At 44.5% G+C, this 16,121-nt stretch overlaps 1 protein-coding gene across 1 annotated transcript in view; it reads right to left on the bottom strand.

Moving 5' to 3' along the window:
• Positions 1 to 2,971: 2,971 nt before the first annotated feature.
• F7 (coagulation factor VII) overlaps positions 2,972 to 16,121 on the bottom strand; it is a 280,047-nt gene continuing 266,897 nt past the window's right edge. The window contains exon 8 of the mRNA XM_085622315.1: positions 2,972 to 3,705. Within this exon, the coding sequence (XP_085478441.1) occupies positions 3,158 to 3,705 (548 nt within the window). The 3' untranslated portion in view covers positions 2,972 to 3,157. The remainder of the gene's footprint in view (positions 3,706 to 16,121) is intronic.

Raw genomic sequence — 16,121 nt, 5'->3', positions numbered from 1 at the left:
CGTGCAAACATTTCTGTAAGTGTCCATTAAAAGGCCACAGCCCAGAATTCTGCTGATATGACCATTATAGTATGACTCAAATAGAATAAATATTTGTCACCATCAAGCTTCAAGTGACTCCATCGGTCAATTACAGCAAAGCCTGGTGCTTAACCTATTCCATTGCACACATGTACATTTCCTATTGGAAAAGGGCACCCCGATGAGAAGATATGTTTCTTTAGCTCCCTATCCCTCTTCTCGGTTTCACAGGAGCCCTTCACCCCTGTGCCCCTACCGCCATCTAGCATGATCCTTCACTTTTAGGCAGAGGCACCTCAAGGTCAGCATGAACTGTTCATCGCAGGTTGTTATTGCAAAAAGGTCAGCCAAGGTGGTGAAAGTGAGGAGGCCAGCAGGGTTGCATTCAGATGTAGAGCCCTGATCATCAAGACCTCTGAGGACCATGAAGAATGGCCTGGGAGAAAAAGAAATTGAGGGAGATCCAATGATAGCGCCAAAGAGATGGCCCAGAAGAGGGTCACTATTAGGGTACATATATTTTGTTTACAAATGGACAGAGACAATTTCCTGGGAGAAATGCGACTGGGGAAGTGCGCAATATATTGCTTTTTTTTACATTGAAAACATCACCATTAGGTCAGCAAGTGCTGTGACACTGGTGTGAAAGACGGTGTGGGGCCCATTTTCCTTGCTAGCATTAGGGCCAAGTCACACTGGCTGCACATGGAACAGGACTCCACTGGGGGTTCGGTGCAGAGGGGTGAAGAGGGCTAAATATTTTTATTTTAGTACAAAGGGGCAGAAAGCCTGCTTTGGTAATCAGGCCAAGGAGCGATGTCCCTTGGAAAAGGGCGGAGTAGCCTACTTTGCAGAGCTGTTGTGCTGCAGCTGCAGAAATACAGCTATTTTGCTACCCTTCCTTTCTTGCATTAGAGAACCAGTGCATACTTGCTGTGTCAGTTTTGCTTTGGACCAAAGGAGGAGAACATTGAATCGGAGGAGACACCTTGGTTTGGGCATCAGAGAGATGGAATGGGGAGGAATGGTGTGAGATAGGAACTCATGCTGATAACAAAGGACAGAGGAGACAGCCTGATACACAAGGCACTAGCCGCCGTTAGTGGAGCAGGTGAAGTAGCTTTGGGACCCAGGGTCCTGGAGGGCACACTTCATCACAATTACAAATGTCTTACTTTAAAAAGGGTCCAAGGAGACACCTATTCCTTCCTAGCAACATGGCAGAAGGCATCCCTGCTGGAAAAAGGGGTCGGGAACATGCAGAAACTCATTTTGTTTCTTAAAGGGACAGACAGCCTGTTTTAAGACTAGGGTGCTAGTCAAGCATAGTAGGGAATGGGTGAAAGAAGAAGAGGAGTTAGCCTGCTTCTCAGGGCTACAGCTATCACCAGTGCAGCAGAGGCAGATGCATTGGGTTCAGGAGTGCTAGGGGCCCACAGCAGCTTTATTATGGGGAGTAGTGTTTTGCTCAATTCTGTTTTTGTTTGATGAATTTGCTCTTTTATGTAAGTCTCACATTTAGTGTGGATTATGAGCTACACAAAAGCACCTCTGAAAGGATCTCATAGTACCTGCCCCCTGTGTTCAGTTAAGCCCCCACCATTCCCTCAACCGTAGTCATTAAGTTTAGGAGGGTGGCCTGAAATTGGAAACATTTTTCTTAGGGGGGTTCAGTGCAAAACAGTTGGAATACCTCTGCCATACTGTATCAAGTAGTTCCCTGTAGTATCAATGACGGCCTTGCTGCTAGAGGTAATCGCCATCCAAACAGAAAAGTGTCATTTTAGATGGGGTTCCAAAAATATTTGCAGAGGAGCTCTGATGAACTGTGACAGGCCTAAAAGTGAGACTGCATTACTTACTTTAAATAATATCTTAAATGCAAAAAAAATATTTCTCCATTCAAGATGACTTTGCTTTGAGTTGTATACTTCTAAGAGGAGGAGGAGGAGAGGCCTTAGTGAAACACCAACTTCCCCACAAATGCAAACAAAAGCCATTTGAGGCCACCTACAATGTTCTGGGGATGTTACAAACCCCATACTGGACAGCAACTGTTTGAAGCCTCTTACATGAAACCAGCTCTAGGCAAGGGTTTTCAGCTCACATTGATGTTCATACTTTGATAATTTCTCATAATTTGGTGATTATGTGAAGAGTGCTGATAAGGTGTGTGTAGCGGCGGCTCCTCCGCTAAAGCAGAGGAGCGTCGCCCCACTGCTCTGTGAGCAGGTCAAAAAGGAAACATGAAATGATAATAACGCATTATTATTATTTTATTTTTCCCTCCTGGCCCAGCTGGTTAGGGGCGGGCTTGGCTGTAACAGAGGAGCTAGGGGTAGGAGTGGTGGTACTCTCTTAAGTGTGCATGATGGTTTGGCTGGCCGTCTTGGGCCGGCCAAACAGTCATGTGCAATTAGCATGTTCTTCACTAGGCTGTATTTCAAGCCTGGGTGGAGAACATGCACCGCCTCCCAGTACCCATCTGAGCACTGAACCACAGTGCTCAGACCAATCACAACACTGCTGTAAGGCAGCGTCGTGATTGACTAGTGGAGTCTGGAAGCCTTTGTGCTTCCTGCCCCTGGAGTCCTGGAAGCGGACAAAGAGGACTGAGAGGCGGTGGCTGGCTAGGAAAGGGATTTTAAAAATAATTCATTCCCTCCTCCCCCGCGGCACCCCCCCCCCCCTCCCATTAAGTAAAAGCCACCACTGGTTGTGTAACTCACAGCTTCTCAGTGTCCATTGGTACATTTGCTGTGTAAACTCATTAACCGCATGGCAGAAATGCAGAGTAAATTTTGCCTTGCTTCAGGGGGAAAGTGAGGCATGTGAAAGTGACCACAGTTTTGCACTGGCACTGTGTATCATCGGGCCACTCCTGGACATGCTGGTTCATATGATTGTGAGTTTTTTCACATTGACCCAAAGTAATGTACAAATCTGTAAATCTTCATATATAATTATTACATTTAATGTGCTTACCAATGGCTAGGCATAGTGGTATTATGCATTTTAATGGCTTTCTGGAAATTTCAGTTAGGTAAATTGGCTGCTTCAGCTAATAAGTTTTCTTTTTGTCAAAGTTAATTTTACACATTACACCATTAATTAACAAATGCGAGAAGGACAAAGTTTATACATTCATGTTCTCTGCTAGCCAATCAGTGTACCTAGATAGCCTTGTATAAACACCATACAAGCCTTTGCGAGCACATCCCATCCCCCAGCTCACTATGCCAGTCAGGTACCAGGTGTCCTTGTACTTAGTGATATGAGGGCCCCCACTGTCTCCTCGACATGAGTCCTTTGTACCATCAAGAAATCCAGCACAGAACATGTTCTCCGTAATATTTAAGCCACTTTCCTCTATGCATTCCCTGGTCCTCACGCGAGGCAGATCGATTCTCCTGAGAATATCAGGTGTGGCACCTCCCTCAAGTAGGCGGCCCCAGCCGCTGACAGTGGAGTACTTGATGGAGGCGAGTTCTCTCACTGAAAACTTATGGTCAGCGAGACACACAGGAACCACATAGTCAGTGTAGTTAACTGGGGTATCCAGCAGGAGCAAGGCCAGGTCATGGTCGTGCCGTTTTTCCTTCCCAACATAACCTTCATGCCTTATAATTCTTGACACCTTCTTGACTTGTTCTGTTCCTTCAGAAGCACTAACCTTATGGTCTCCTAGGAGAAGAGGTAAAAATATGAATATTCTGTGTGTTATTTTTAGGCTATAATAAAACTGTTATGGAAACGGTCTTTACAAAATCACAGTGGGAGGCATGATATTTGGCTGTAAACAATCAAACCAGACCTTTAAAAATAACTTGAAATAGATCAGGACTACATTTCAAAATGGGGAAAGCATGCACCCAAAAATACCATCAAATGAATTTCAGTAACTACAAACGTCTGGGTAATCTAAAGTCACAACATACCATTGGGATATCCAGTAACATTAATAAACATGGCTCATAAAGCAACTATAGTTGCAGAAATAACAAGAAATAATATACTCTAATGAAATTACATGATGGATTGCAGATGAGGAAATGTTATTTATTTAGTTGTTGATTTAGTTCTGATGTTTTAAACCAGGACACGTGCCTCCGTTAAGTAACTTCTAAGTGTCGCAATTCTCTTGGTTAGAGCATGCTGATCTGAGGAAATATATGTGGATCAGTTTATGCATTGAGATCACTTAGTGGAACTGTAAGGAATTGCTACATATAAATCAGGCTATAGCTAGAGTTGAAAACATAGCTAGGAATTAGATTTATGTACTTGGAGAGGGGGAACTGGTGGGAAGGATATTAGGACTGGATTTAGAGTTGGAGTAAAGGACAAGCACCTAACTTCTAGAGTAAGTACTACATTTGGAGGAGAATCTAAGAAAGCAATGTTCTCAACATTTCAGCAGTGGATTCAACAGTGGAGTTAAAACTTCCTTCAGAAAATGAAGAACTTTGTGCTTTTAGGTGTAATACTTAGCCAAATCTCTTAAATTACCTATCCCTGGTTCTACTGATTGGATTGAATGTGTTTTAATGTCATTTATTTCTTAAAATGAACTCTATATTTCGAAATTGGTTTAGCATTTTTCGCGTCATATAATCCCTTTATTACTGTTTGTATGCTGCAGAAATACATGACATAGTGACTAAGTTTAGCCTGACTGTTTTTGTGGCAAGCTACGAGAGCATTGAGCAAAGGTTGATTTAGAGACTTTTGTGGTTCACCCTGACAAAGATTGTGGTTGTTGCCTGAGTGGGGCACCCACCTACCTCAACCAATATTCCACTTTCTTACACATAGTAACCATCTGCCAAACTCTTAAATCAGACCTCAAATTGTAAGGGAAAATGCAGTGAATGTTTTCTCTAGAACTTATTAAGTAACAACAGTCTATACAACTCAGTAGTGTCCATACACATAGAAATTGTCATAACTATGGGTCATTTACCTTGTGTGATTTATTAAATTACAAAATTACATAGTTACATCTATTACAAATTTTTTTTAGTCATTGTACCTTCTAGACCCGTCAGCGGGCAACAACAACTTTTCCCCGAAGTCTTGTAAGGCAATTCAGGCCTGCATGGAGGAGTTTATTAACCCATTGACTATAGTGACTCATGTATAAATAGTATTTATTTGCAGATAAAACTGTTGTTTGATTGTCAGTTCTTTATCCCAACACCTATTAAATGACACTACAAGTCTGAATAATGCAAGGTGGATCGTCAAAGGGCTTAAGATTTCAGAAAAGCTATACATTGTGTCCTATCGACTGAGCACAAAGACATTTCGCATTGTTTGTTAACAGGAAACACATATTACTTACTAGTAACAAGGAATCCTTAAAATATGTTGTGCTAGGTAATTTTGGGTGATATGAAGAAATGGAATCTTGATGGGTTGCTCTTTGTATGTGCAATATCGAGCAATATAAGAATGAGATTCGGTGCTATGTCTCGTATCATTCATAAATAAATTCATGTTGTTCAGAGGAGTGCTATCAGACATACTGGTCAATATTAGCCTAGCCTGAGATCCCTATTTTTCTAACTAAATATAGTACTGGCAGCCCAGTTAAAAAATCTGAAACTCTATTTTCAACTGTATTATGCTTGTGAAGTAGTTTTTAATTGATCATTTGTATAATGTTCCTATCTATTAATTCCTGGCTATTTGTGCCATGATGCACACAGCATACAAGCTTCAAGGCTGAACTGAAAACCAAAGGTGGCCCTGGCAAATGTTGTCCCCTCATTGCAGTGAGTGAGTCAACTCACTATAAGGTGTTTGGGTTTATTTTTCCACAATACATGTTTTAAAAAAAGTGAAAAAATAGTGCATTGTGGCGCATTTTTCATCATATACGATTGTTCTCTCTCATTTCTTTTTTCCTCACTGCTCCTGCTCATTATTTCTCTTTATTCCTAGTCTCCTTTCTCTGTCCTCATCTGATTTTCTAATTTGTCCCATTTCTTATGCTCTCTTCTTCCTTTCTCTATTTCTTATTCTTGCATCTATCTCCTTCCCCCATTCTTCTCACACCCATTGTTCTTCTCCTTGCTCCCCTTACTTTCTTCCTTCATGTTCTTCCCTTTGTAATCCTCTCTGTGGATTTCCTAATTTTTCTCATATGTGCACCTCTATTTTTTCATCTCTCCTTTTCTCTTTTTAGCTTTCTTCTCTCTCTTCTCTTCCTCCTTTTTCCACCCACCTAGTCCGTCTTTCTCATCCTACCAAATCTATATTTATCTTCACTGCCCTGTCTTTTTTCTCTTCATACTTTTTCCTTTCCCTCCTCTTCACTCTGGAAGGCACAGAAAAATACCAATAGATGCACTGGCTCTTCCAAGATTGAAGAAGAAACAGGGACACTAGCTGTCCACAAAACACTTTGCAGCAATGGTACTGGAAAAGCTGTGGGTAAATCTTGAGATTACATATGGTCAAAAAGTTTTTTAAAAAAGCTGTGAACAAATTAGATGGAGTAGGCTATCCTCATGTGCTCCAGTTTTGTAGGGCATTTGCGATATCTGGTTCACAGTGATGTCATATATATTCTTGGAATGTGATTAGGTAATGTTTGTCAGATTTGTTTTAGTGTAGAAAGGTTATTTATGAACTGGAGCAGCTAGACTCAGGATGGCTGGGACTGCCCTTCTGGACAAATAAACTTCCTGATGTCACCTTTAACCATCTCTGTGCCGGTTTATTGAGAAGAAATCAGACTGGCGATGAGGAAAACAAGGAATATTTGGAGAGCATTTTTCCCAACATCAAGGTGAGGAGTGAAACTTCTGACTCTACTTATGCTGTTTCAGATTCGGTGATAGGACTCTAGAACATGGTACCTGTGTGAGCTGCAGGTGCTTTTCTTGGCTCTAATTATTTAAAGCGAAACTCTGGGTAGATTTAATACCTTCAGTCAGATGCCCGATTGTTCGCTTGTGTTCGCCACATGTTACTTCACTGAGGTGCTCTGGCCTCGAGGCAGCGATGTATTGTGAAGATTAAATGATGAACGCTCTGAGCACATAAATTGCAGTCTCTCTCACCCTGGAAGTGTAAGGATTGTGTGATGTTATCGTCATATTAGGAAAACAAGCACTAGTAGCTCTAGAAAGAGATGCTGTACACCGTTATCTGTGGCCATTTGTCTCCTTGGGCTGTTGGATCTTCGTTAGCAGTGGGAGCACATCGTTATCAGGGTACTGTTTTGGGTTACAGCGTTTCATTTCCAGCAATTCAAATACGACAGACTGAATTTAGCTACACATAATCAATCGTGCTGATACATTATATTCATGTTGCTATACACGGTGATGGGAAAACCTGGGAACAACACTTAATTCAAAAATAGTGCCTGTACCCTATTCACGTGGTGATCGGCACACCAGTTGTAGTGTTACATTTCTTTAAGCTAAAGTACAGAGGTTGGTGCAGTGTTTTTCCCAGGTCGGAGTTCAGGAATGTTTTTGTGTGTTGGTGTAAAGTGCATGCTGTGGGTTTTTCTATGGGTTGGAGTTCAGGAATGTTTTCGTGTTTTGGTGTAAAGTGCATGCTGTGGGTTTTTCTATGGGTCGGAGTTCAGGTATGTTTTCGTGTTTTGGTGTAAAGTGCATGCTGTGGGTTTTTCTATGGGTCGGAGTTTAGGTATGTTTTCGTGTTTTGGTGTAAAGTGCATGCTGTGGGTTTTTCTATGGGTCGGAGTTCAGGTATGTTTTCGTGTTTTGGTGTAAAGTGCATGCTGTGGGTTTTTCTATGGGTCGGAGTTCAGGTATGTTTTCGTGTTTTGGTGTAAAGTGCATGCTGTGGGTTTTTCTATGGGTCGGAGTTCAGGTATGTTTTCGTGTTTTGGTGTAAAGTGCATGCTGTGGGGTTTTCTATGGGTCGGAGTTCAGGTATGTTTTCGTGTTTTGGTGTAAAGTGCATGCTGTGGGTTTTTCTATGGGTTGGAGTTCAGGTATGTTTTCGTGTTTTGGTGTAAAGTGCATGCTGTGGGTTTTTCTATGGGTTGGAGTTCAGGTATGTTTTCGTGTTTTGGTGTAAAGTGCATGCTGTGGGTTTTTCTATGGGTTGGAGTTCAGGTATGTTTTCGTGTTTTGGTGTAAAGTGCATGCTGTGGGTTTTTCTATGGGTTGGAGTTCAGGTATGTTTTCGTGTTTTGGTGTACAGTTTTAGTATCACGTTGGGTAGACTTTGCTGACTCAATCACAGATTAATGAGGGGAAATTCAGAACGTGACATTTTTGACCATTCCAGGAGAACCTAATACTAAATGGGGCAAATGGAAGAACCTTTTTGAAAGATATGCTAGGGTTTGTGGTTCATCACTAAGTTCTGAATGGAAAACAGCGTTACTGTTACATTGCTTAGGTCCCAAGGGCCAAGAAGCCTTTGATAGCCTTCCTGAAGTATCGGATGATGATGCATTGAATTTAAATGTGCAAGAATTGTGAATCAGGAATTTAAACAAACGCTAATTGCCTGAATTTAGCACTATTTTAGAGAGTTTTCATTTCAGCAAAAGGATGCAGAAAGAGGATAAATCTTTGGAAGATTGTATTACCAAGTTAAAGAGCATTGCATAATCCTGTAAATTCTTAGGAACTTTTGAAGAAGGAATTAGAGATTAAATTATGCTGGGTTGCAAAATATTGAGAAAATATGGGACGAACTATGGTAAAAGGAAGATCCCACATTGGATAAGGATTTATTTATAGCCAAGAAAATACAGCATTATACAAAATGTCCGGAGCTTATTAAGAAAGACTATGCTCAGGAAGAAAAATTGAACTTAATTTAACATAATATCAATGCACAGGATAAGAGGCAAAGTCTTTGGTCTTTACCCATTGCCCCCTTCACTTTGAGGGAATGCAAAAGCCTATGCACATTGTTCACACCCACCTAAAAATAGTTCCTTTCACTGGTGAGTTTTTTTCATTTTAGTTATTTTTTATATTACAGTTATACAATGGCTATTAATTTTGTCTCCACTTCGGGTGCGCTGTTACATGCTGATTTTTTTGTAACATTGTAGGTGTCTGCAATTTGAGTATTTGGTTAGCTTGTAATTTATTTTTGTCTCCTTTACAAATATTTTTAAATTGTATGGTATAAATGAAAGACTTTTATATAAAATAAAATCACTAGGAAAACAGACACATAAGTGAATGTTTTTCTTTTTTTAAATAACTTGAATGCAAGTATGCGGTGAAAAAGATTAGGTTCGCAAATGTTTTCTGTTTTCGTTTTGTGGAACATTATTTCAATTTAAAAAAAGCCAATGCACCTGCCAATGCACCAGCATTTCAAGAGAATACATACTATTTGTCCAATGCTTGTTATGCCTCTCATCTCTCTACTATATAGGCTTTTCGCTCTTATAGTTACCGTCCTGTTTTCATTCATTCTTCTCCCTCTCATATTCCTGTTCCACTCATATACATCCCCTGCTCCCCACGATTACCTGTTTCTCATATGTGAAAGATGTAAAAGAAGTGGCCATCTTGGTCACTATTATTGCAAGCACAATGACGGTGACACCGCTCAAAGTTTTAGGGACAGCAAGTGAAAGAAAGCACAAAAAATGTGAAATACAATAACTTTGAGGGCTCTATTGGCTAGCCCACCACAAACAGCTGTCAAAAACATCATCAAAGTCCTCTATGAGGATATACAAGGAGAAGGCTTGTACATTATGATGGCTGTGAATTTGGCATTATTTTATGTGATTGACTTGACCATGTGCCACAGGTCTTACACTAAGGTTCCACAAAGCTTTAAAGCAGGTTGTTCAGGAGGACCAGATCCATCCCACATATTTAGGCTCTCCACATAAAAAGACACTTGCATACAAAGAATCTTAATGAACTTATCTTCATAGTCCATGATTATTCTGAAAACATGGTATGTATTTGGCAATTCTGGACCTACGAAGGGTGCCCATGTTTTATTGTGTCAATGTTTTAAGTAGAAATCTTGCCGTGGGCACTCTGGCTCACTCCTGGTGCACGCCATCCAGATTCCTCTGTTACCTCCAGCTTTAACCCTGTGCCTTCACACTATCTCTCAATCATCCTACGTTTCATTCTGTTTTTCACCATTGTTTTTTCAATGACGTGTACCCTTCCATTTCTTCACCTTGCCTTTTTTATTGTATCCTTTTTCTTTTGCTTTCTGTCTACTTTATTCTTTCTTTGCTTCTCACACTCCCTTTTCTGCTCTATTTATTTTTTCTTTCTATTTCATTAATTTTCCATTTCATTCTGGTCTGCTCTTTACTTCTTTCACTATTTCTTCATCTTCTATCTTTTTTCCTTTTTGTTTGCATTGTTTTAAATCGCCTCTGGCATTCTCTACATATTTCTTTATAATCTTCCTATGTGTTTTTCTTCTTTCTTCACAAATGAAACAATGTTCGGCCTCTGAGCACTGTGCCAATGTAGCTGCTAATATTTATGCTGGGCAGGCTGGTCTAGTCACTGCGAGAGATGAGATCGAGATAGGCCAGATCAACAAGCCATCTGTTAATGCCCCTGCTGGCTGGAGTTGTGTGGTGGGACAGAAATCGGAAGATATGGCGGAGCACACAGCGAAGTGAGGTTGGCCTCTGTATGACATAGGTGTGCTTTAGGGGCTAGTTGCAGCAGTATTCCTGGGTAGGAATATCTCTTCAATGGTCCAGTCAGTCAATCTTGGCCTGGCCTTCATTCCCCCGTACCTCCATTCCACACCTTACAGCAGCAAGGAGTGTGCGAGTCTGCACCTAGCCATATCCAAATCCATGGGTATAAAGGTATGGCCTGGCCCAGACTGGGCACCTTTCTGCTTCAAAACTTCTATGGAACAAATTGCACTCCCTTCAATCTGGCAAGAGTCTGACCTGTGAGCGACACACTACCCACCCACCACCCCACCGCTGCAATGCCTGGTATGACCCAGACCCCGCAAAAGCAGGAAGCCTCAAGCCATAGACAGAGACCTGGGGCTAAATGCATCTTCCATCACTCAGAGCACAACATAGGGGGACAATGCAATGCTCAGCGTGAATTACTCCACCCTGTCACGGCTGGCCCTGACCAAATCCCACCCCAAACGTGCACTGCAGTTTACATTTTTGCAAGCTCTGAAAAGGCGGAAAATATTAATAGATCTGTCCTAGTAGTTGGAAAAAAACACCAAAAAGGACCCAGCATTCCCACGTCTTTGTGGTTATTTTCGATTCCAAAGAAAATATATTGCAATTGCCAGATTTTAGTGTATGTAATATCCGGAATCAGAGACTGAAGCTTGCACCAACATCCGATTTACTCATAATTAGAGCTAGTGGCACTGGATATCCATGTTGGCAGAGACAGACAGCACAGCCTAGTCAGTGCTAGCTTGAGGAGTTTTTGATGTCCAGGCAGGTCATATTTTGGGGTCTACTATTCGGAACAACTGTAAATTTACTTCCCAACTCAGCCAATTGAAGCCCTCATGATGCCAAACAACATTAAATTGTACATTCTTCTTTCAGAAATGGGGCAAACGGATAAAAACTGAAGCTGCAGCGTGTTCAGCAGCCAAAAGGCACCCGAAAACCTGTAACAAGTATTGATTAAGTTATTTCTTCTCTCCTCTTTCAGTGGGAACAGTTCTCTGGCTACTGTAACCTTCAGCTTTGTTGGGTAAGAGAATTACGAGGGGGATGGGCAAGAGAAGAACAGAGAGGTAAAGAGAATGCCATAGAGAAAGTGGTGAAACAGAGAGAAAAGGGAGGTAGAGACAGAAATGAGGAAAATAGAGAAAATGAGGAGTGTTGTAAGGGAGAGAAAGAAAGATGAGTGAGTCAGAAAGAAAGCTGCAAAGAGGTCAAAAGAGCAAGCACTAGATAAAGAGAGATACAAAGATAGGTGTTGTGGGCTTAGACATGAGGTCATTGGTCCTTTTTATTATGAGTAAACAGTGCATGCATGGAATGTTGGCGCCTTTAGGTGGGGGAGTTCTAGCGGTGGCAGTTGTAAGCTGGGATCCTGAGGGGAGAAGTGATACACTGGGAGCCTGAGGCGGAACCTATGAGGGTACACTTTCCCGTCCCTCACACCACAACCTGGAGACTCGATTCTGCCGCTGTTACCCAGCAGTAGCACTACACAAGCCTGAAACCGGCCACCAGCACCCTGCTACAGTTTGCTCCTGCACGCTAAGGCCCACAGCACCCCTTGGAGGCAAGCATGCCCAGGACTACTCCAGGGGGAAAGGAGAGCTGAGCCTAAGCACAGAAGAAGGCCAGTCATAAGCTGCGGAGATAGCAGTGCCAGAACAGCACCTCACCCACCTCCCGCAGCGCTGCCCCAGCAACATACATGGGCCACCACATGCTAGCTATCAGAGATCCCCTGCTGCAGCAACTGACCATGCAGGCGCCACCAGCACCGTTCTCCCACATGTCAGTGACACCCATACCCCCCTTTAGCCAGCACGCTCCGGTGGAAGCTCTGGTTGGGTCACCTCATTCATTACCTCAGGGGGACTAGAGAGACTGATGGAGCGGTGAAGCGCTCCCTGCTATTGCACTTTGGGGGCGATGAGCATAAACGTGCTTTTCAAGATGATGTCGGACACGGGGGTAGATCACGACTATGACGCAGCAGTCAACGCCCTCAATAGGCACTTTGACCCTCAAATGAATCCAGACTATGAGTGGTTCAAACTACGTCAGGCCTGACATACGGAGGTGGTGACTGTGGACATGTTCTACACAAGGCTGAGGAAGCTTTCCCACACATGCACAAACATCGATCAGCTGGAGGAGATCCATGCACAGATCATCCAGGGGTGCAAGTCCGTCGCACGGAGGCGTCAGATACTCCTCAAACCAGGCATGTCCTTTGAAGAGATCCTTGTCCTGGCACGCTCCCACGAGCTGTTGGACAGCCGGGTAGATGAGATGGAGTTGCCCAAGTTCGCAGTCGCTCAGCTACTCCAGCGCTGAAACCTGTCCACATCAAAGAAGAGTCCATGGAGGCTGTTCAATGGTGCCCCGAACCTGAACACACATGCACACCCCCCGCCGGCCCGCAGGGAAGTGCAGATACTGTGGTTTCAACCACAGGGCACAGGACCTGTGCCCCGCAAGAGGGCAGGCCTGCTCCAAGTGTGGCAAGGCCAACCACTATGCCAATGTCTGCCACAGAGGCCGCACTAGAACACCCCACCCACACAGAAGTTCCCTGGGGACAAGAACTGCTGTCCACTACGAAGACTACAACGACAACGTCTTCATCATCTCTGTTGCGAGATGGTCAGTCTGAAAGAAATGCCCCCCTCCAATGTGCCATGTGCAGGTCAATGGCACTACCATTCACACGCTGATACAGATGCATCCGTGAATGTGATGGACTCTGATCAATCACCTCAACCACCCTTGACCCTAGCTCGGTCAAGATATACACTTATGGGGGCACAACACCAATGCCGCTTCTGGGAGTGATCGAAGTTGACATCTCCAGCACGGAACACACCATCCAGACAAGGATCCAGTTAAGGAAAGGCCAGAAGGGGACGCTGCTTGGGTGCCACACTGCCGAGGATCTGGAGTTGGTGTTCTTCAGCAAGCAAGTCCATGACATGAACTCGGAAGACATTCTGAACGAATTCCTGCAGCTCTTCAAGGATTTGGGATGACTCAAAGGACACCAAGTGAAACCCCACATAGACAAAATGGTCAAGGCAACAGCGCTCAGGCACAGGTGCATCCCATTTCATCTTCACCCCCTCGTGGAGAAGGAGCTACAAGGCCTCAAGAGCCAGGGTGTCATCGAGAAGGTGTTGGGGCCCACCTTATGGGTGTCCCCGCTGGTGATAGCCCCAAAGCCCAAGCAGCCGGGAGCCATCCAGCTATGTGTAGACACGAGGCTCCCCAACCAGGCCATCCGGAGAGAAAGGCACATGACCCCGACGATGGACGACATTGTTGCCGACTTAAACGGTGCCCAGTGGTTCTCCAAACTGGACTTGAACTCAGGGTACCACCAGTTGGAGCTGGTGCAGGAAAGCCGTTACATAACGACCATTTCAACACACGTGGGTCTCCCGGTATACACTCAGCTTATTTTTGGGGTATCCTCCACCGCTGAGGTGTTCCAAAATGCCATCAAGGAGACCCTCTCGAGTCAGGTCAGCGTGATCAATCTCAGCGACGACATTTTGATATATTCCCAGAGCCTGGAAGAACACCGCGTCCAGCTGCGAGCCACGCTGCAGAGCCTGGCGGACTGCGGCCTCATGCTGCATAAGAAGAAGTGCTCATTCTATCAGCGATCAATTGAATTCTTTAGATATGTGTTCTCATGAGAGGGGCTCCGTGTAGATCCATGCAAGGCAGATGTCATCCAAAACGCCCCGATTTTCCACAACCCGGCGGAAGTAAGACGCTTCCTTGGCATGGAGACATACTGCAGGAGGTTCATCCCCAGCCTGTGCACGTTGTCTGAACCCCTGCGCCAGCTTACGAAGTCCAGCGTGCCATGGGGCCCCAGAGAAGAGACGACATTCAACAACATCAAGGAGGCACTACAGGGCCAGACGACAATGGCGTACTTCCATCAAAAGAAGAAAACGGAGCAAGTTGTGGATGCCAGCCGTGTAGGGCTCGGGGCAGTCCTCCTGCAAGAAAACGACAAAGGGACCTGTGTCCCGGTCACATACGCCAGTCGGGCGCTGTCACAGACAGAAACCCGCTACACTCAAACTGCGTTACAACAAACAAATGATGGACGGAATGCTGACAATGCAGACATTCTCCCCCAGTCAAGACTGATTTGCATATGGCCATGTGTAAACTGGGGTGGTGTAGTGGGCAAAAGAACGATGGATTTAACCCAGATCTCTTGACTGGGGGAGAATGTCTGCATTGTCAGCATTCCGTCCATCATTTGTTTGTTGTAACACTCAAACAGAGCGGGAGGCCCTGGCCATCCGGTGGACCTGCAAACATTTCCACCTATACCTCTGCAGCCATTTGTTCCGTGTAGTGACGAACCACAACCCTCTACTATCCCTGTTTAATGGGTTGTCTTACCTAGCACCACCAAGGATAGAGTGATGGGCCATCCAGCTCCAAGCCTACTCCTTCCAGCTGATCTACAGACCAGGGGCAAACAACCCAGTGGACTTCCTGTCAAGACACCCACCACCTGGCAAAACAAAGGAACCCATGGCAGAGGACGAGCATACCAAATGCTTCATAAACCTGGTGGAGGCCAATGCCTGCCCAATCGCCATAACACGAGAAAACCTCCGGAGCGCCACGGACACAGATGACACCCTTGAAAAGGTGAAGGAGACTCTGGCTTGCAGACAGTGGCATTGATTCCTCAAAGGCTCCAAGTCGCTCATGGCAGAGGAACAGAATGTCAGACGCAAGCTCTGGAGGGTGCAGCACGAGCTAAGCATCAGCGGGTGGGGTTTGGTGATACAAGGGCAAAGGATTGTTGTTCCAAGAAACCTCCGCAGTCGAATGGTCGCACTTGACCATCAATGGCACCAGGGGGCCACGAAGACAAAGGCAAGACTCCGCTCGAAAGTGTGGTTCTCCAGCATGGATGAAATGGTGGATGAAGAAGTCAGATGCTGTCACCCCTGTGCAATAACCGGCAACAAACCGGCTCTGGGCGCCATTACTGACGAAAGAACCCTGCCTGAATTCCTGGACAAATATCAGCATAGATTTGGAGAGTTTCCCAGATGGGCGGCACACAATGGTGATCATGGACTCATTCTCAAAGTTCCCCATAGTGGAGCTCGTGCTGACCATGGGATTCATCCAAGTACAGCCAGTACTGGAAAAGACTTTTCCACTGTTTGGACTCCCAGAAGAGGTCAAATCAGACAATGAGCGGTCATTCCAGGGGCAAGACTTCCACAATTTCCTGTCTCAAAGGGCCATCAAGCACCATTGGATCACCCCACAATGGCCCCAAACTAACGGGGCGGTGGAGCGGTTCATGAGGACGCTGAAAAGAGCCCTCAGGATTGGCATAGATCAACAACAAGACCCGAAGTGTGTTTGCACCTGTTCCTGCTCACATATCGAC

The sequence above is a fragment of the Triturus cristatus genome, chromosome 8 (assembly GCF_964204655.1).
Source record: "Triturus cristatus chromosome 8, aTriCri1.1, whole genome shotgun sequence".
Lineage (NCBI taxonomy): Eukaryota > Metazoa > Chordata > Amphibia > Caudata > Salamandridae > Triturus > Triturus cristatus.
The sequence above is the reverse complement of the archived record's forward strand: the minus strand, read 5'-3'. Positions and strand labels throughout refer to the sequence as shown.